The 21,477-nt window shown below is 39.4% G+C and overlaps 1 protein-coding gene across 5 annotated transcripts; it reads left to right on the top strand.

The window, feature by feature from the left end:
- Positions 1-784: 784 nt before the first annotated feature.
- Alg13 (ALG13 UDP-N-acetylglucosaminyltransferase subunit) lies at positions 785-21,401 on the top strand. Of its 5 annotated transcripts, XM_041645749.1 has the most exons (5): positions 785-848; positions 1,542-1,647; positions 3,525-3,583; positions 6,781-6,919; positions 9,429-12,424. In XM_041645749.1, the coding sequence occupies exons 4-5, from the start codon at positions 6,849-6,851 to the stop codon at positions 9,541-9,543; spliced, it is 186 nt and encodes a 61-aa protein (XP_041501683.1). In that variant the 5' UTR covers positions 785-848; positions 1,542-1,647; positions 3,525-3,583; positions 6,781-6,848; the 3' UTR covers positions 9,544-12,424. The 5 variants fall into 5 exon arrangements, with proteins under 5 accessions (XP_041501683.1, XP_041501681.1, XP_041501680.1 ...); XM_041645747.1 differs by lacking the exons at positions 785-848; positions 9,429-12,424 and adding an exon at positions 21,268-21,401 and having other exon boundaries at positions 1,518-1,647; positions 3,421-3,583; XM_041645746.1 differs by lacking the exon at positions 785-848 and having other exon boundaries at positions 1,518-1,647; positions 3,421-3,583.
- The last annotated feature ends 76 nt before the right edge of the window (positions 21,402-21,477 follow it).

Here is a 21,477-nt window from a genome sequence, read left to right as displayed (position 1 = left end):
TGCACCAGCGACCGCAAACGCCAGTGGGACATTGCCAAGATAATCGGACATTCCCTGGACCCCTCAACGCCCAAAGTCAGCAGGAAGCAGCCATGAGAGACTGGACTACGCCCCCATTCCCTACCCTTTAAGGTCCCCCAATTTTTTTTTTAATCAAACCAAAAGGGTGAAATGTTGTTCCCTTGCAACACTACAACTCCCAACATCCCTCTGGACGGCAAGCGCGGGACACATTTCCCAGAAGCCTTTGCATCCTCTGTTAAAAGCAAGGACAAGCCACAAGTTCGCCCCTTCTTAACCCTTCCCTTGGTCCCTTCCCTTCACTTTTCCTAGTGTGTTTTCCCTTCCCATTAAAAGTGTACCTACCACGTGGTACCGCCGCGTGTCTGTGTCTTTTCCCTGCGTAATCGTCTTTACCCCATAGGACAAACGGGAATTAAGAACAACACTCACTACTACAGAAACTTCAAAATAAGACAAAACCCTAAACTAGAAAAATATTGGTTATTCTTTTACAAAAGTCATAGCCCTTCGTAGCAAATACGTATTTTAATTTTCATGTATACTTGGTGATTTGTGATGGGTCTGTTTACTTGCTTTTGGAATCAGGGCCTCATGTTGCCCAGGCTGACCTGGAAATTCTGATCCTTCAGCCTCAGCTTCCCAAGGGCTGGGATAATGGGGATGAACCACCTGATGTTTTTTACAATCTTTAAGAAAAGTCGGCTTTTTATTTTTATTTCTTTATTTAGAGGTAGGATCTCACTATATATCCCATGCTGACCTTGAGCTCCCAACAATCCGGTTGCCTCTACGAGCCAGGACCGAGAGTGCACTTCAAAGATCTGGTAAGATTTACCTGAGAGGGAACCCGGACTGTTCTGTGGACTGGAGAGGGAGGGGGGGGGGAGAGGAGTGGGGGGAGGGGGAGAAGGGTGGGAGGAGGGGGAGAAGGGTGGGAGGAGGGGAAGGGAAATGGGAAGCTGGGAGGAGGTGGAAACTTGTTTTTTTGTTTATGTTTTTTTTTCTTCTTTTCGCAATAAAAAAAAATTAAAAAAAAAAAAGATTTACCTGAGAAAGGCTGTTCTTTCCTAAAGGCAAAGGGCACGCCAGAACAAAGAGCGGTGGACCTTTATGACGTCAGGCGAAAAATCTCAATCCTATCAGGGAAAGATTTGTGCTATTCAAACAATGCCTTCTGCACAAGGTCTAAGTAGGTGTTGGGGGTTTTTCTTTTTCTCAGCAGACAACAATTAGACTCGGCAACCTCCAACCTACCCTGTTATCCGGGGGTCCGACTTTTTGACGGAGTCCAAGGGTGTTTATATGCAAATGTGTAGGGGGCTCAGGAAGTGTGCCAGACGCGCGGCAGAACTGGGGGGGGGAGGGGCGGGGACGGAACCCCTCCCCGCCCAGCAGAGGTCCCCGCCCCCCACCCTGCAGCCGGTAGTCACGGGACCCACGGCCACAACGGCTTACTCCTCCCACTCCCTTGCTCGAGCCGACGTTGGCGTAATTGGCCGACGTCACGTCCGCTTTAGGAATTCCGAATCTGGAACCCGCGCGATGAAGAGAGCATTCGTGACTGTTGGGACCACCAGTTTCGACGACCTCGTCGCTAGTGTGGCCGCTCCGGACTGCGTCGAGGTAAGTCCGGCCCAGGGCTCGGCTGTCTCAGCTCCGCTGCCCTTCTCTGGCCGCCGCGGTCAGAAGGAAGCGTGGCAGCTGTTTCTCGGGTACCCGGCGCCCTGCCCCAAACCTCTTTAGTCCCCCTCGGGTTTCCTTCTCCGTCCCTCCGCGACCTCAGTGTCTCGTCCCCTACAGCCAGCTCTCCACCACCGCCAGGCCTCCTTTCGCTCTTTGCTGTGTTCTCACAGCCGTTCTCCACTCGACAGGCCCCATCTCAGCCTCTCTCCACCACCGCCGTGCCCCACCCCCTGCGCTATCTACCGCTGCCCTGTCCCACTCCCGGCGCAGTCTCCCCTCTTCCCCCACCGGGCACCCTACCCCGTTCGCAGTCTCCCTCACCCCCAACCCCGTACCCCTCGGCCGGGCCTTGTCCCCTCCACTTTAGTCTCTACTACCCACGCCTTCGCTCCCGTGGCTGGGTCGCTTCCCGAAGCCCTGTCGGGCCCCTCCGGACACCTTGGTCCGCGACCCTTCACCTCTCTGGCTACTAATGGCTCATTCCTTGTTGCCTCGGCCCGCGGACCCCACCCACAGCCCCTCAGACTGGACACAGGTTTTCCTGAGGCGCCGGCCTGTGGACCTCACCCCTGTCAGGCAGGGTACGGTTTTCCCCTTGGTGTCTGTCCAGGCTTCTTCATCTTAAGCCGATTATATCGTTCCCCGACCCCCAGCGCCTCAGTTCCGAGACCCCCGCCCCTCCACGGCGGGTAATGGTTTCCCCGCAGCGTCTTTGTGACACACCCCCAGGTTGATAATGGTTTCCCTGCCACGTCTACGTCTGCGACCCCCCTCCCCCAGCCAGTAATGGTTTGTCCGCAGTCTGCGACCCCCCTCCCAGCTAGTAATGGTTTGCCCGCAGCGTTTTTGTCTGCGGACCACCCCCTCTCGCCGGTAATGGTTTGCCCGCAGCCATCTCTGTCTGTGGATCCCCCACCCAGTAATGGTTTGCCCAATTTGTCTGCTGACCCTCCCCCCCCCCCCCCCCCCCCGCCGGTAATGGTTTGCCCACAGCCATCTCTGTCTATGGATCCCCCCCAGCCAGTAATGGTTTGCCCAAAGCGTCTCTGCGGACCCTGCCACCAGTAATCTCTCTTTGGGACCCCCTACTCCAGCTCGTAATGGTTTGTCCACAGCACCCCTAGTCTTCTCTCTGCCCCCAAACAAATTGCCCCGACTCTTTGAGCAGGTAAAGAGGGTCTTCCCCTTGGGGTGGCTCCCTCCGCCTAGTGGCTCCTGTCCTACCCTACTAGTTTGTCCCGTCCCTGCTCAGCTTGTGAGACAAACAGGCTCTTCCCAGCCAGGCGGTGGTGGTGGTGGTGCACACCTTTAATCCTAGGCCTCGGGAGGCAGAGGCAGGCTGATCTGCAAGAGCTAGTTCCAGGACAGGATCCAAAGCTACAGAGAAACCCTGTCTTGAAAAACAACAACAACAACAACAACAATAAATGAAACAGGCTCTTCCCTTGATTCCCGCCTGGTTTCCGACTCCTCATTCAAGGTATATTGTTTTTTTCTGCCCTCTGTGAGCTGGCTGGCAGTGAGGTTCCCTGGTGGTACCTGGACAGGGGCGGGCAGGGAAAGGACTAATTTTGAACGCTAACTGGTCAGCCACAGTTAGGTTTTGTATAGTTGCGCCCTTCACTTGAGCAGCAATTTGGAGGTTGTTTAACTGCTGTTCATGAAGGATTGATCTCATTTAAAAGGACTGCATTTTCTTATTTCCTGTTCTAGATCCTCAAGAGTCTCGGTTACAACCAACTTGTCCTCCAAATTGGGAGAGGCACAGTGGTTCCTGAACCATTCAGTACTGAGTCATTCACTCTGGATGTTTACAGGTATAAGGATTCTTTGAAAGAAGACCTTCAGCAAGCAGATCTTGTCATCAGCCACGCAGGTAAAATGTCTGAGCATCTTGGGTTTTTTTTAGATTTATTTATTTTCTGTATATGAATGTTCTATTTGCATGCACACCTTTATACCAGGAGTGGGCATCAAATTCCACTAGAGATGGTCGTGCGCCACCATGTGGTTGCTGGGAATCCAACTCAGGATCTCTGGAAGAGCAGTCAGTGCTCTTAACTGCTGAGCCATCTTTCCAGCCCCAGAATCTTCGGTTTTTATCTTTGATTAAAAAAACACTTACCGGGCGATGGTGGTGCACTCGGGAGGCAGAGGCAGGTGGATCTCTGTGAGTTAGACCAGCCTGGTCTACAGAGTTAGTTCCAGGACAGGCTCCAAAACCACAGAGAAACCCTGTCTCGAAATACCAAAAATAAATAAATAAAATAAAAAACAGACACTTTAACCTTTTCAAACTGAATTTACAAGGACTAGAGATCTAATTCAGGGTACATGTTTAGCATGTGGAAAGACCTGGTTCCAGTTCTTACCACCACAATTAGGAAAGCCAGGCCCCATGGCTGTAATTCTTGCCCTTGAGAGGAAGTGGTGAAGGCTAGCCTGGGCTACTTGAGATACTTTCTTAAAAATCTGTAAGTTAATTACACAGAATAATTCATAGCAGCTTCATTTTAATATAATTATTTGACTTGAATGTATCCATTGATAACTTTAGTGGAGAGAAGGATATTTCTAGACAAGAGTGTATAAAGCTATTTTTGTCCACTTTTATAGTACAAAACTCTAAACAGAGGGGAAAGATAATGTATTCAATGATCATAACAAATTGTGAATTTGTTTTTTTGGTTTTACCGAGACAAGGTTTCTCAGTAGCTTTGGAGCCTGGAACTAGCTCTTGTAGACCAGACTGGCCTCAAACTCACAGAGATCTACCTGCCTTTACCTCCCAAGTGCTGGGATTAAAGGTGCATGCCACCGCCTGGCCAGATTGTGAATTTAAAATTAGTATTTAGGCTTAGATCTAAAGGACATTAAGCCTTTTCAGTGGTAGGTGTGGGTTGTAGTAATAACCATTTAAGGATTGTCTTTTTAGCACTTCTGTTGAATATATGTAAAATAGATGCAGTAAAATATTATTTATTTTTGAATAGGATATGGTAAGAAAATTAAAAATTTTAGAGTTATAAATTGTGTATTCAGAGACATAAGCTAATAGATTTAGAAAGTATATTGTAGCCTAGCCTTAAGAGATCAAACTAACGGAGTTCCTGAGATTTCCAGTACTTTTAGAAAAGATGTTTTGGGGGAACAGTGCAGTTTTGTCTGCTATGGGTATTTGTGGGTGACATGCTGGTTTTTCTAAAGACTTGATTTGAGGAGAGAAAACTCCTTAGAGATAGACATTACTGCTGGGCAGCGGTGATTTAATCCCAGCACTGGCAGAAACAGGAGTTCAAGGTCAGCCTGGTCTTTGGAGGAGTGAGTTCCAGGCTAGCCAGGGCTACTGGAGAAACCTGTCTCCAAAACCAGAAAAACAAGAAAAGTCATTATTAACATCCACATTTTGTTAGGTGTGAGGTAACTGAGACACATGGATGTTCAGTAATTCGTAGTTGTAGAATATAACAATTTAGCAGCAGAGTCTGTCTTAATTACTACCCTAACACTTACAAAAAGGGTTTATTTACTCTAAATAATCTCTAATAGTCCTCCTAAATGTCATTTACTTGTGTGTATGGTTGCAAGTGTGCCATGGCATGTTATGTGAAGGTCAGAAGGCAACTTGTGGGAATTGATTCTCTTTACTCTGGGGTTTCCATGGTGGGAGCTCAGGTTTTCAGGCTTTGTGACATGTGTCTGCTCAGCCTTCTCCCTAGCCCTCTAAGGAATTTTAAATCTCAAAGTAGAAGTGATCATAAAATTTGCATATTTGTGGTGATCTAGTCATGACTATCTTGGGAATAGCCTTCAGGGGTAAAAGCATAAGGATTGTTTTCTGTTTTAGTACTTGTCCTATTATAGGCTAGCCTTTAAAAATGTAAGAAAAATTTAGTGCATTTATTTGTTTTCTTCCTCTACCTACCTCTCTTCCTCTCCCCTGTCCTTTCCTCTGTGTGTGTGTGTTGTCTTCTACCATGTGGGCTCTGGGGCTATCTTAAAAACTCAATAATTTTTAAAAATCACCTTTATTTTTTGTATCTGGTATGTGTGTGTCTGATGTCGGTCCGTGCATGTGCATCTGTGTGATTGTGTGTGTATGTGTGAGTAATACATCTGTGTGTGTTGAGGCTAGAGGTAGACAATGGGTGTCTTACTGGGTTGTTCTCCACGTTTAGTTTATATATATAGTCTCACTATGTAGTCCTGGCTTGCCTAAAATTCAATATGTAGACCAGGCTGGCTTTGAGCTCACAACAATCTGTCAGCTTCTGCCTCCTGAGTGCTGGGATTAAAGGTTTGCTCCCACTGTTTTTTAATATGTATTTTTTAGTTGTATGTATTTGTACACCCTGGATGGAACTGGAGTTACAGGTAGCTATGAGTGACCCAATCAAACTTTGGTTTTCTGAAAGAGAGCAGGACAGTATATGCTCTTGATTTCTGAGCCATCTCTAAGCTTTCCACATTATTTTTTGAAACAGGGTCTCACTGAACCTGGAGTTATCAGTTCAGGTCACCTGATAGGTTAATGAACTCCAGGGATTTCCTGTCTCCTTCCTCCCTTAATTGGTGTTACAGATTGAACTCAGCTTTTAATGTGGGTGTCTTCAGGGCATAAACCTGCCTTTTCTGTTTATATTTGGATAGAAGTGAAGTTGTTAATGGTAGCAGCTAGGGATTTGGTAATCTCAGAGCTCTGGAGGTTGTATGTATACAGGACAGTATGGTAATGGTAAGTTCAATGTCAGCCTGGACTTTTTGTAGCAAGTTTCAGGCAAGAATAGGCTGTAGGCTTTCTATTCCCCTCCCCTCAAAAAACATTAGAGAAAAATTAGTTGGTACGTTTTCTTTTTGTTGTTGATACAGAGTCTGCTTGTGTGACCCATGATGCTCCTGCTTTAATCTCCCACATGTTGGAATTTGGGGCATGTGCCACTAAACTTAATGTTTGTCATTTTTATGAAATAAGTAAAAGGTTTGGTTTTATAATTTTACTGACTAATTTTAGAAATAAAACTATGATAGTGTACCATAAGTTAAAAAAATTGATTTAATAAGTTATTTTTGTAGGTGCAGGAAGTTGCTTGGAGAGTCTGGAAAAAGGCAAGCCACTTGTGGTAGTTGTAAATGAAAAGTTAATGAACAATCATCAATTCGAATTGGCAAAGCAGTTGCACAAAGAAGGACATCTCTTCTATTGTACCTGCAGGTATACTAGAGACTGATCAGTTGAACTCTTGCCTTTAATTCCTTCCCAGCTGTTACCCACCTGTCTAACCTTTTGACTTTTACACTTTTCACACACTAACCTCTTATTTGTCTTAGCTTTGACTTGGTTCTGTGTTGTCTTTTTCTGTATTCATGGCCAACCAACTCTGTGTATGGGAATTTGAATGTCTGAAAGTGCGTATGGGTGTGCAGATTTCCAAGAAACAAAGTTTTATAGTTCACTATTCAGGTTTTCAGTGTTCAAAGAAGGTGTATGCTTATATTAAGGACTAATTAATTCAGTTATTTGGACAGTTTCATATATATGAGTTTTAGTTGTTAAAGTTTGACTTTTAGTAAATCCACTGGAAGCCCATATATTCATTCACATATTCTCTTTTACTTAATAAAAAGTTGGTACTTTTTTAAGTGCTTGGGTTACAGTGGCAAACATAATATTTACATTATGGTGCTAGAGTTTCACATGATGAACTATGCTAGAAATAAAAAGACAGGACAATATTGTAGCTGGGATAAGGAAGAATTAGGTAGACTTCAGGAGAGGCTTGACAAATGACCTGATGTTTGAGGTTAGTCCTGAATTAGAAGGAAGAACCAATCATATGAAATTTAAAGACAAGGGAGCTTGAGTTACAAAACCTTTAATTTAGGAATGAACTTGGCGTTTGGAATGCTTGAGGAACAGGGAAGGTTGGTATGGTAAAAGCATAGTGACCAGGGAAGAATGAATATGAAGCTGGGAGGGCATAAGCTCATTTAAGAGTTCTAATTTTATTTTATGTTTAATGAGAAGCCACGGAGCACTTTAAGCAAAGGGATCTTTGGTAAGGAGTATTGTTTTATCAGCATCACAGTAGAAGCTTGAAGAAAAATGCTGTTTTTCTGTTAGTTCTTCTTTGGGACACTAGAAGCTTGCCAAAGGGCCAGGTCAGTAATTCCCAGTTGCTTAATTTTAAAAACTTTTCTAACTTGATATTTTAAAAAAAGTAATCTCATAAAGAAATTAATTGTATGTCTATGTCTTATATTAAAGTTAGAACATGGTAAGTGTGTCTTTGGATTTTATTTTTGTTTCTTTCAGACATTTGGTGTATACCTGTGCATTCATTAAGTATGAAACACTTGTTATGACATGCTTTTTTAGACATTTGGTATATACATACATATATATCAGTGAACTAAGCTTGATGTTTTCAGTGGGAGAAGACAGATTTAGTCAGTGATTACTATTCAAGCAGTAAAACTGGTAGTGTGCTTAACTATAATGATGAAAGAAAGGAAATGTTGTCTTGGTAAAATGACTCAGAAGAAAAGCTAGAAATTAGGAACAGTTCAGATAATTGGTGTATCTGCCTTTAAGTACTTGATACTGTTAAAAGTTGACAACTTCATAGGAACAGATCTTCCTAAACAATGTATCAAAGTTAATATTTCTAGGGGCTGTTGAAAAGGAATTTCATTCAAAATGTGTTCACTTCTATTATTTTTGGAGATGATCTCTGTATAGCACAGGCTAACCTTGAGCTCCTGATCCTTCTGAGCTTTAGTGATGATAGATAGGTATGGGCTACTGTCCCCAGCTAGTTAGCTCTGAATTTTTTTTGTTAGTATATTATAAAATACAAAAAATAGATATTTTTAAAAAATATGTATATAAAGACATCCTAACTTTTTGCAGGATGAAATGACTGTATGCTTCCTTTTTTTTTTTTGAAAAAAAAATATATGTGTGCTGTATTGTGGGCCTTAAAGACAGAGGACAACTTTGAATTGTTCTCTCCTTCTACCATGTGTGTTCTGGGGATTGATTTCTCCGTTATCAGGCGTGGTGATAATTACTTTTACCCTCAGAGCAGTTTCTTTGCCCTCCCCCTATCTTTTAAACATTTTTAGAAACTATTAATTTTAGAAAAGTCATTTCTGATAGTATCAAGAATCATTGATTATATTTTACCCAAACCTAGGTTGGATGGTGGTATGTCTGTTCAAATTTAGTTCACTTGTTTAAGTTTCTGAAGTAAGTTTTATGCTGTTTAGAGCCTTATTTCCAACATACATGATGACTACATATTGATTAGTTATGAATTCATGGTAATTTTCAGTAAGTTTTCTTACAGTCGATATGCATGTTATTTAGTATAATAACTCTAGCTTTCTTTTCTGATACCTATTGTTTTGGTTTCATTTATTCTGTTTCCATAAATTTACTTTGCTTTATTTTATGTTTGTGTGGTTTTGGAGAGTATTAAAAAGCAGTATAATTAAAATTTCATTGAAACAACATTTCTGAAACACTTCATTTGACTGAACTAAAAATGTCTATTCAATTTATCCAATATTTTATGGTACTCTTTGTGTTGGCAATAATAGTGTGTATATCCCCATAATATTAAAATTACAAAAATTCACAGTTCATTCATCAAATGGGCAGCAGATAAGCTATGGAACTTTCTCTCATGCTACCTGATATTTTTCTTCTTTTGTTTTAGCACGCTTCCTGGGCTGTTACAGTCAATGGATTTATCAACACTGAAATGTTATCCTCCTGGCCAGCCAGAAAAATTTTCTGCATTTTTGGATAAAGTTGTTGGATTACAAAAATAAACTCTCAACACTTTAAAATACCCCTAAATCCAGTTCATGAAATGTGATAAAATCAAAATAAGTTTATGAAATGCATTTGTAGAACAATACAAATTAATATATTTACTATAAAAATAGAATATATAGAGAATTTTGTGGCATAAACATTGCAGTTGGGTCCAAATCCTAATCAGTAAATTTATGAAGCTTCTCTAACATTGAGTATGTAGTGATGTAGTGAGTTCCTAACTTTGAAAATGTAGTCTTCACAGTTTTGTCCTAGAATCTTAAATGGATATCTGATTGCTTAAGCAACAACAACAAAACCCAGCAAAAACAACCTGGGCACACCTTTGATGAGGCTTAGGCAGGTGGATTTCTGAGTTCAAGGCCAGTCTGGTCTACAGATTAAGTTTCAGGGCAGCCAGGGGTACACAGAGTAACTCTGTTTCCAAAAACTGAAACAAACAAAAACACAAAACTGAAAATATTGAAAAATGTTAATAGAAATCAGATATTAGTAACATGTTACTTTGAAGAAAAGAATAAAATGCTAACATTGTAACATTTGGTGAGAAAGTCAGCATCTGTTGGTTTATAATCTTGAGACAGCTTTTTTTGTATTATGCAGAGAAAAATGGGTTTACTTTGTGGGAGCTAATAGTTATCTGAAAAAGATGATCAAAGTAATTGATCTACTGTACTTCAAGTAAAAGTTCACCTTTTGAACTTCTGATCCTTCAAGTGTTGAGATTACAGGCACACACTACCACACCTGATAATATTTGTTCCTCTGAGAAGGGCTGGGGAGATGGCTCAGTGAAAAAAGTGTACTTGGTGCACAAGTGTGAGGACCTGAGTTTGCATCCTCATAATCAACATTAGTCAGGGATGGTAGTGTGTATCTAGAATCCCTTTGCCCAAGATGAGATGGTAGATGGAGACAGAATCCCTTGAAGATATTGGGCTAGCCAGCCTGGTGTTCACAACAGTGAGTGGCAAAAAGAGATCCTGTATCAAACAAGTTGGAAATTAACCATTGAGCTTGAGGTTTTCCTCTTATTTCCACCAGCTGACCATGGCACACATCCCTACATTCACATGAATGAATGCATACACACATGTAAGTAGAATGTGATAATCTTATCAGTGCTTTAAAGAATAGAGAATAAATCCAAAGATATAACAGTATGACTTGGTTGTTTTTTATTTACATTTTTAATTTTGTGTGTGTATGGATATGTTCATGTGTAAGTCAGAAGACAACTGGGATGTTTCTGTCCTTCAGCCATGTTAGTCCCTAGGATCAAATGTGGGTGTCTAGGTTTGGCAGCAGGACATTTGCTGGCGATCCATGTCATTGGTCTATTCATTTGGATAGACATAGTAGGGTTTGAACTTACGACCTCACACATGCTGGGTAATAGGCTCTACCACTGAGTTACTTTAATTCACATCTGGTGGCCGAAGCGAGCTCAGTAGTTGAGTTGTATTTCAGAGGACATAAGTTTGGTTCTTAAAATATATGTTAACTTAGAGGGCACGGGTTCTATTATCAATATCCACATGGCGGGGTATCCTACCCCCTCTGCCTTTGTGGACACCAGGCGTGTGTGTGGTGCACAGGTATACAGAAAAATAACTATATGAAAACCCAAAATTAAATACCTTCTACAGTGATGAAATGTATGACAGAATTTGGCAATATTTATGTTTTATAAAAATTTTACATTGTGTGATATGTATAATTGCTTAAATGCATAGTTTTTAAATTACAAGAACTCAATATATAAAATTTCTGAGTTTGGTCTCAGAACTTTTAAGATAATATATTTAAGACTAATAGTTCATTGGTAGAAATTTTAGATACAGTTTATCCATAAAAATAGAAATTTGAGAGTTTGGCATGATGGTGCTGTAATCCCAGCACTCTGGAATTCAGCTGTGCTACATAGTTTCAGGTTCTTCTGAGCCTATGCAGTAAGAAATTAAATCAGGTGAATAGATGGGATCGTGACTGTTAAAGGCATAACTTTTGTTTCAAACATTTTACTTGGCAATGTATTTGCATATATTAGACTTATTTTCTTGATTGTCCCTTACTTGGGTTAATACTAAATTTTACTGATGGTAAAAGTAGGTTCTTGAGAAAATACTCTGAATTAAAATTTTGGTGAGAATTAGATATCTAAGTGTAAATAGTTCACATTTCACATCTTCATAGGTGAGAATTAATAGTAATTATGCCTTTATTATATATAGTTATCTTTTTTAAGAAAATGTGCCTATTTATTTGCATGCCTGTGCTTGAGGAGGCCTGAGAACAAACTCAGGGTTTATCTCCAAATAACATCTACTTCTAAGTTGATTGCTCCCTGGCCAGGTCACTTACTAGACTAGATGGGCTGGCCAGTGAGCACCTTGTTTCCACCTCAGTTTTGAGCTTATAATCCCATTGTATCATGTATTGCATTTTTATGTCCTTGGTGGAGCACTTGCTCAAGTCCTTGCAAGGCACACACTACTAAGACACATTCTTAGCCTTTCACCAGCTCTATACTAATTTTTTTTAATAAATTTATTTTATTTATTATGTATACAATATCCTGTCTGTATGTATGCCTGCAGGCCAGAAGAAGAGGGCACCAGACCTCATTACAGATGGTTGTGAGCCACCATGTGGTTGCTGGGAATTGAAATCAGGACCTTTGGAAGAGCAGGCGATGCTCTTAACCCTCTGAGCCATTTCTCCAACCCCCTATACTAATTTTACAAAAGGTTTTATTTAACATCTAGAGATAAAAGCCTAATGTTTAATTGGTCTTTTATTTTTTTTTTATTTATTTATTTTTTTTGGTTTTTCAAGACAGGGTTTCTCTGTGGTTTTGGAGCCTGTCCTGGAACTAGCTCTTGTAGACCAGGCTGGTCTCGAACTCACAGAGATCCGCCTGCCTCTGCCTCCCGAGTGCTGGGATTAAAGGCGTGCGCCACCACCGCCCGGCTTTAATTGGTCTTTTAAAATACCTTTCTCATTTGAGAAAATTGTGGTCTGATGTTTATGTTGGTCACAGCCTTTTAAATGACTTTGTGGCTTGAACGACTAACCATAAAGAATCAGAAATAGTCTATTCAAATATACCTGGAAAAGCAACAGGCTTCCAATTCTTTAATACTTAATACTAGACCACATAATGTAGTTTTAGTTACTCAACAATCCTTTGTGGTATGTGGTAATATTTCTGACTATACCTTTGGTATTTTATATTATGAGATTTTAAGTCAAGATAATTTGAATTTTGCTTGACAAAATTTTTCAACATTTTAAGTTGTGTATTTTCTCAACTGAGGAAAAATACTAGAGGTGACAACTTGCTTAAGAAAACAGCCTTTTGACAGAAATACCATGAGAAACAACTTGATTGAGTCCTGCATTTTTTCTTACCATGGCATAATATTCGTTTTAAGCTTTTATTTGTTTTGTTTCATAGCTAACCCAGAGATATTTTTAAATTTAAATTGTTAAAAGTTATCCTTTTTTTCAGTAGTAGTAATTCTATACCAGGAGTTTCCTTGGTGCATGATAACCCTACTTAGAACTAAAACTTGGGATTTGCATTTTGAAATTTATAAAAGTTCTCTGAGGATCAAGGGCAGAGGATTGTCTTATTTTGGTATTTCAAAGCAGGGTTTCTTTGTGTTACAGCCCTGGCTCTAGCTTGAACTAGCCTTTCTAGAAATGGCTGGCCTTGACTCAGTGCTGGGATTAAAACCCTGAGCTACCACTGCCCGGCTTAGAGAACTGTTTTAATTGACTTAATTCACTTTAAGACAATTATATAGACTTTTAGAGATAAAAGATATTTGAAAATAGTACTGGTGTGTAAAAAAGGCTATCAGGTTTATATGTTACTATTTCTTATAAAAAACGATTTTACTTGAAATATCTTTGAATAAAGTTAATTTTAAAGTCAATGGATAAGTGGAATGCTGTTTAATACTTTTTTATTAGTGTTATTTAGATTTCTAGATATAAGGAGGCAAAAAAATGATTTTTGGGAAATTGATGCCATGGACAGATTCAGAAGTGACTTTTCTGGTCCTACAAAATTGAGCATATGAGAGGTTGATGTTATGAGATGATCTTGGAAACTGGGAATTTTAGATTTGATGGCTTATAGTTGGGAGTGAATGAGCTGGAATGGTTGGGAGGTCTAACCAATGAACTTGTTACAAGGTTCTGAAGCATAAAGTAGTCAGGTGTTTGTTGATTTCAGATACAAAGTTAAGTCAAAGGGCAATATAAAAAAAAGTTAAGACTAAAGTCAGGAATGACTAAAAGTACTGTAGGCATTTTTCTTTTGCTGTTAGTGAGATAATAGCACTCAATTCATGTTCATGTAACAATTCGCAGAGATGACTAAATCTGCATATGCTCTGGTAAATGATGTATGGGCAGATTATTTGAAATTGGCTTTTGGAGAATATTTGGGAACATGTAATGATGATAAACGTGATGAGCCAATTTTGTGCTGTACAAAATGATACCACATTTTTCTGGGGAGACTAGGGAAGAAAGAACAATAGTTATGTTTAACACTTGTTAAGTGCTTATATATTGGTACTTATTCAGTTTACTTTACATATGAATTTATTTAACCTCTAGTAATCCTAAGAAATAGTTTCATTTTGTTCCATTTTGTAGATGAAAGGATCCAAGCAATGGGGGATAATCTGGGAATGGTAATTGGAGCACTGAATTCTTAGTGCATGTTCATCATTTATTGGTATAGTAAGATAGTGTATTAAATTATATCAATATCCCCCAAATTGAACATTTATATTAGTTATAGACACAGGGCCTGTTTTTACATTGCTATTTTAAAGTGTACTATTATTCATAGACTTCATGGGGAAAAATTCTCCCAATTGGTTTACCTGATTACAAGTAAGTTATATGCTGTTGTTTTCCTTAAATATTTGTGTTTTGAAGTTATCTTCTGATACTATTTCCTTCATGTCTTTCTTGGTATTTTCATCATTCTCAAAGTCTTTATTTCTATATCTTCTGATAGCTCAACAAGCTTTCCTCAAGCACCTTTAATATTGCTTAAATAGGGATTGTGAATTTTAATTTAAGATGGCAGTGTTTATTAAAGTTTTGGATTTGCCCTAAAATAATACTTCAAAGAATTAGTAATAACTTGTAAAACACCTTGTCTTAGAATGATGGTTTTTAAAATGAACTCTGCTAAGTATAACAAGTGAGGGCCATATAAAAATGTATGGTTACATTTATTAGAAATGTTCAGAATAGGTAAATCTAAAGATAGGCAGGCAACTACTGAGCTGGTGAGATAGGGTAATTAGAGGATAATAGCTGTAAGATAATAGGGTTTCATTTTCAAGTGACAGTGTTCTCAAATTGTGATGGATGTGTAACTGAATATATGAAAAATTATTTTAATTCTACACTTATGATGAATATTAGAAATTAACCAGGTCCTCCCCTCAGTGTTTGTGTAGCACTGGTTGTCCTAGAACTAGCTTTGCTGGCCTCGAAATTACAGAGGTACACCTGCCTCTACCTCCTGAGTGCTGGAATTAAAGACATGTACCACCACTTCCTGGCAAAATTAACCAGTTTTTTAAAAGAGTATAATTCCGTAATTTTTAGTGAAACTGTTGGGAAAGATTTTCAGATTTTTATCTTTCTAAATGCTTGTTTGTTGCCAATGCCTGTTCCACCACAACCCCAGGTAACTACTAATGTGATTTTTATCTAGATTTGCCTTTTGGCATATTTCATATCACACCTTTTGTATCTGGCTTTTTAGGGCTGTTTTTTCCACACTCTTGTTCACAGTTATTTTATAGCCTTCCCAGTACCTGTGTAATTGTCTCATTGTGGTTTTAATTTGCATTTTTTATGACTAATTATGCTGAACATCTTCTAACTACTTATTAGCCATTTTTACTCATTTCGCTTTTTAGACAGAGACTCTAGCCCAGATGGGCCTCAAACTCTTGTTTAGTGGAAAATAACCTTAAAATCCTGGTTTTACAGCTAGCTTCTAAGGCTGGGATATTATACACAAGACAAGCATTCTGCCACCTTAACTTTATTGTAACTTCCCTTTCATTTACCTTTAGTAAAACATTAAGATGTTTTGCCCATTGAAAAAAACTAGATTGTTCATTGCTAACTCTACATGTGTAGTAGAGACCAGCCTCAAACTATCTATGTAGCAGCAGGTGGTTGTAAATGTCTGAAATCCTGACTCTACTACTGGAGAGCTGAGGTTAAAGCCTTGTGCCTCCATGCCACTTTTATGTTTTCCTGAGGATTGAACTTGAGGTTGCTAGCATGCTAAGCAAGCAGTGTATCAGCTAAGCTACATCCCTAGTCATTTTTTAATAATAATAATATATATATATATATTCAATACAAATATTTCTTTGATAAATATATGATATGCATGTATTTTACCCTAGTTTGTAACTTCGGTTGTCACCTGTCTGACAATTTCATTTGTAGAGCAAAAGTTATTTTGTGAAAGTACAATCTGTATGCTTTTCAACAACTTTACCTAACCCAAGGTATTGAATGTTTTTTCTTAAAATATTTTTAAGAACTTTGATTTTATGTATTGATTTCCAAATATTTGTAGGTCAGAAGCTAAAATATACAATACAACAGGGCACAGAGGGGCTCCCTTGCAGCTTTTCTCTTACTGTCTTAACCCTCCCTTGGGAAGCAGCTATCCGGATAAACACAGAAACTTTATATATCTAGTCTGCTTTGCATTAATAAAACAAAGCCTGAGATTTAGGTCTAGGGTTAATTTTTGTATTACAAATGGCCAATTCTTGCACCACTTGATATAAATATTGTATTATCTATTGTATTGCCTTTGTTCCTTTGTCAAAAATAAATTTTGTCTGTTGCTTGGTTTCCTAGGACATACTTTTCTTTCTCTTGTCTTTTTGTTGAGGATTTTTCTGGTCTTTGTTTCTTGGTTTCCTCTATATTTTTATTGTCTTTCTCACCCCTTCCCCTCCAGTTCTTTTTTCAAATTGAAGTATATGAATGAATAGGATTTGTTGAGGTTTTATGTATCCATGTTTAAAGTTCAGAAGATGTAAAGAATTTGTATTTTGTCTTTACTTGTAAAATATGACAAAATGAATCAACTTTTTAATTGTAATCCTAAATATGTCTTTCTTACTTGAACTAGTGATCTTAAAAAATGATGGTTTCCCTATAACCAAACAGTATAGTTCAGAACTTGTACAAAATTCCTGTATATTATGGTTTCTTTAGAAAAGAAACAAGGTAATATGAAATTGGTATGGTAAGGAAAGTCAAGATTTTATTCCTTATCATGATTTTATTTCATTCTTAAATTATAAGTGATGGTCCCTGTTTCTTCTATAGATAGCAGTCTTAATTACTGCTGACTCACATAGAAGAATAACAGTTTTGATAGCTACTTTACGTTACGTCTTTAAAGTCAACGTTTTTCTTTGATTTAGAGTATACTATTTTTTTTGTCAAACCCATGTAGCTAGGACCTTACATATTTAATTTAGTGTGTTATCACTGTACAAATAGGAAAAGTACAAGTTTAACATTTCTAGATCAATAGGAAAGAAAAGCTGTTGACTTATTTATTTGGGATGCTGGTATTGAATCTAGTGTACAAGAACCTAGTATGCAAGCTTTATTACTGAGCTGTATGCCCCTAAAACTTACTTTTTAAGGGTTGTATTTTGGCATTTAAGTAAAAATAGTACTTGATGTCAAAACAAAATAATAAAAATGGAGCCCCCCCCATGATTCAGAATTTTTTCTGCAAAGTACACTAACATGTAACAACATGTCAAATATGTTAATGTGCCGTCAAATCCTAAATGTACATTTTTAAAAGTTTCTGTTTAAGGTATTTCATTTCATGCTGCTTTCATTGTTTCCATTTTTTGAAGATTTATTTTTTAAATACATATATTTGTGTGGGTATGTGCACTGTCTGAGTGCAGATGCTCATGGGTACCAGAGGAAGTACAGGTGGTTGTGACCCACTTGGTGTGGGTGCTGGGAACTGAACTCTAGTCTTTTGCAGCACATGCTTTTAGCTGCTGAGCCATCTCTAGCTCTCATTGTTTTCAGTTAAAAACTCCCTGTTTTTGTTAGTACTCTGCAGCAACTTGACATTCTTCAAGAATTATATCGGGATTTCCTAGTAGTGTAGTAATATGGGGCGGCAGGGCTGCGTCCCCCACACCCGGCCGCCCACATGGCTAGCTTATGCTCCGAAATAACAACACACAAACTGTATTCTTTTAATCACTGCTTGGCCCATTCTCTTCTAGGCTAATTCTCACATATTAATTTAGCCCACCTCTAATCATCTGTATGTAGCACCCCAAGGTGCGCTTACCGGGGAGATTCCAGCCTAGTCCATCCTGGGTTGGAGCTTCATCCTGGGAGTGGGGCATGGCGTCTCTCTCTGAGGCGTCTGCTCCAGAGAGAGCTGTGGAGTCTCTGAGCTCACTTCCTCTTCCTCCCAGCATTTTGTTCTGTTTACTCCTCCCACCTATCCTGTAACCAATAAAATGGGCCAGGGCAGTGCCTTTATTAGCCAATGACCTTCCTCCATCATTTCCCCTTTTTCGGTTTAAACAAAAAAAAAAAAAGCTTTAACTTTAACATAGCAAAATTACATATAACAAAACAGTTATCAAGTAAAAGTTACAATAATCTTTGTCATAACTAAGGAAAACTATAACTATAACTAACTATTCTTAACTCCATCAAAGACTCCAGAAAGATACAATACTACCTAAGCAAACAAGAAAAAAGCAACTTTTAAAACTCTAGAAATGACAGAGACATCTCGCTGCCTGGACAGTCACCCAAAGTTCTTTTGTACCGTTGGGGCATCCATCTTCAGCCTTCAGGCCCATGGTATCCAGCAGACATTTCCATAAAGCAGGAAAATTCAAAGTCAGTTCAGTCACTATCTGTTGTGTCCTGCAGCATGTCTCGCAGACTCTTTCATGAATCAGGAACCCCGAAAGATCATCTCACCTTAGGCAAGTTCAGTAGTCCTCTCTGCGGGTTCTCTGTGTCCAGTTTATGCAATAGTCCAGGCAAGAGCAGTGTCTTGCCCAAATGGCTATCAAACTCCATAAGGTGCCTCTTTGATGCCCATCTTCCTCTTGAAGTAGATTGGTGCTGCCAGGAGCAGAGTGTCTCATTGTTGTGAAAAGTCCTTAGTTATTAAAACATTAAATGTCCTATTCTGTAATCTTTGAAAGACATGAAGAATGCCTATCTAAAATATATCTCTATATATCTAGAAAATCTAACATGACTACAAGCTTTACTATTATCGATGATTATCCATTAACAACCTATATTTCTTAATTATACAGTACATATTTAAATGAACTACACAATCACAATACCTTAATCAAAATCAGAAACACTTATACATATAACAAAATTGACCTTACATCTCTATCAATAAAGCATTAGCAAATTATTCATATCTATATCATATCCCCCTTTAAATGTAAAAGGACGTTTATAAACCATATTTGGGAACATGGGCGCAGTTTTTTCTCTCCAAACTGCTTCCTGCTGAATGGGGGCGTCGTTAATTAGGTCTTTCATGGTATAACCTGTGTGCTAGTTTCATCTCAGTTGGCAGTTGAGCGAAGCAATTTTCTGAAGATGTTCACTGCAACCCTTCAGGAGGGCGTGGTCCATCATACCAAATCGGAATAGAAGAAATGAACAGCGTCTCATCCTCTGTGAAAACAAAATAAGAAACTCCTTTCCAAAGTATCATGTCCTTAGATCCAAATTTCAAATTCAAGGCATTTTCAAAATATCTATGTTGGATTAGTTCAGCAGCATTTATAAATAAATATCTTTTAGCATCTGTTGCTCCTTCCTCAGCGTTTAAATTATTTAAAGAGAGCATAATAGCATACAGTATCAAGATTCTCTGTGTATTTTCCATCTTTGTGCAGCTTTGTTTTAACCTCTATTTTGTTTATTTTTACTTTTAACTCTTTGCTTTTTGAGACAGGTTCTCTGTATCTTTGACCTGAAGTAACTCTGTAGACCAGGCTGTCTTTGAACTCTCAGAGATCTGCCTGTCTCTGCCTCCCAGGCATTCAGGATTAAAGGTGTTTGCTACTACACCTTGAACTCACAGAGATCTGTTAGTCTCTGCCTTCTAGGCACTGGGATTAAAGGCGTGTGCTATCACACACAACAACTCTCTTTTTTGTTTTTTACTTTAAGAACTTCAACTTTTAGTCTGCATATATTTTTAACACACTTTAAACCATTCAGAAATTTTCTTTGTCTTTGAATCTCTCTTTACTGTATATCTCTCTTTTTCTGACCACAGTAGCCTTTAAATTACTGAGCAATATGGGTAGGATTAAAGGCGTGGCTTTGCCAGCTAGATCCAGTCCATTCCTTAGCTTTCCAGCCTCATGGCGGATATACAGGCTGTAGCCATGTTTACTGTAACAACTGTATGGCATTTCAAGGTCCCTGCCAGCAAGTGAGCTACAACAGACAACACTCACGTCCTCTCTTGGTAGCCGGCCCTCCTGCCTTAAACAGTCAGAGTTTGCCCTGGCAGGATGGCCCAGAAAGCCAGCATTTTTAAACGGCGCAGCTTTTTTCCTGCTACGGCTGAAAACCGAAAAGCATGCGTTCAGCTTTTCGTCAACACCATTTAAGTGTTTCGTGGCAGGACCTCTTAATGAGCTGCAGGCTTTGCAGCTAAAGCTGAGTCAGGAAGCCTCTCTTAGATGAGGCGCTTGCTTGCCTCTAGCAAGCAGAGTAGAACCGAGAAATTGCTGCTACCAAGAAACCAGGCACAATGCTTTCACTTTGTTCTAGAATTACTTCCCAAGCTGTCTCAGGCTTTATGTGGAAGCAGTTGTCCACGTGGGCGCTAATCATCTGTATGTAGCACCCCAAGGTGCGCTTACCGGGGAGATTCCAGCCTAGTCCATCTTGGGTTGGAGCTTCATCCTGGGAGCTGGGCATGGCGTCTCTCTCTGAGGAGTCTGCTCCCGAGAGAGCTGTGGAGTCTCTGAGCTCACTTCCTCTTCCTCCCAGCATTTTGTTCTGTTTACTCCCACCTATCCTCTAACCAATAAAATGGGCCAGGGCAGTGCCTTTATTAGCCAATGACCTTCCTCCATCATTGTAGTATGAGTGGTAGACAATTTTTTAATCTAGAATTGACTGAGTTGACTTTATTCTTATACCTGAAACAGTTACTTGGCATTTTTACTTTTCTTTAAGTGATCTTTGTCCCAGCAGATGGAGGTCCCTCCTCTTCTCTTTGTCTTTTAAAAAAGATGTTCTTAGTACTAAAGAGAATTAGTTAAATACCCCACCCTTACTTCCTTTAAACTCTGGAGGGCTTCTGAAGGACAGAAATTATTTGGAAATTCTGGGAATGCTCGCAGTACTTTTCGTGGAGTAAGCTGTTTTACACACGTGAGGCTTTTTATAATCTTTGCAGCCTCCTGAAGTAACTTCCCCAAGTTTTTCTTCAGATCCCCAGAGTTCAGCTGCTTAGTCACTTTTTATGCCTTTAGCTGATTTTGATAGTCCTACCTTTCTGTAACTGTTTAATTTTTTTCTTCCCTTGTTTCTCAAGTTTCTTATTCTTTGGAGCATCTGCTCTTCGTTTTGTTTTTCCACAGGGTCCTGTCTTGTCCTGTGCCAGTCAGCCTCTTGCTTCTGCTTCTGGAAATTGCCAAGATTCTTCAGCCCTGCCGCACCTGCCTTCTGCCTAGACCTTGAGCTGTTTCGGATACCTGCCTACACAACTTGCCGCCATTGCCTAGTCCTCCCTGCATTCTGTGTTTTCTTCTTTTTCACCCCTCTGTTCCTTTCTCCTCATCCCATGCACA

The sequence above is a fragment of the Microtus oregoni genome, unplaced genomic scaffold, assembly GCF_018167655.1.
Source record: "Microtus oregoni isolate MIOR12 unplaced genomic scaffold, Mior012 000116F_ref0000321, whole genome shotgun sequence".
Taxonomy (NCBI): domain Eukaryota; kingdom Metazoa; phylum Chordata; class Mammalia; order Rodentia; family Cricetidae; genus Microtus; species Microtus oregoni.
The sequence above is the reverse complement of the archived record's forward strand: the minus strand, read 5'-3'. Positions and strand labels throughout refer to the sequence as shown.

What these genes read in the sequence shown, in the direction of transcription:
- Alg13 (XM_041645746.1), top strand. Translation starts at nt 1,567, where the DNA reads ATGAAGAGAGCATTCGTGACTGTTGGGACCACCAGTTTCGACGACCTC. An exon ending in TCTTGTCATCAGCCACGCAG is followed by an intron (nt 3,584 to 6,780) that starts GTAAAATGTCTG and finishes TTATTTTTGTAG; the next exon opens with GTGCAGGAAGTTGCTTGGAG. An exon ending in CTCTTCTATTGTACCTGCAG is followed by an intron (nt 6,920 to 9,428) that starts GTATACTAGAGA and finishes CTTTTGTTTTAG; the next exon opens with CACGCTTCCTGGGCTGTTAC.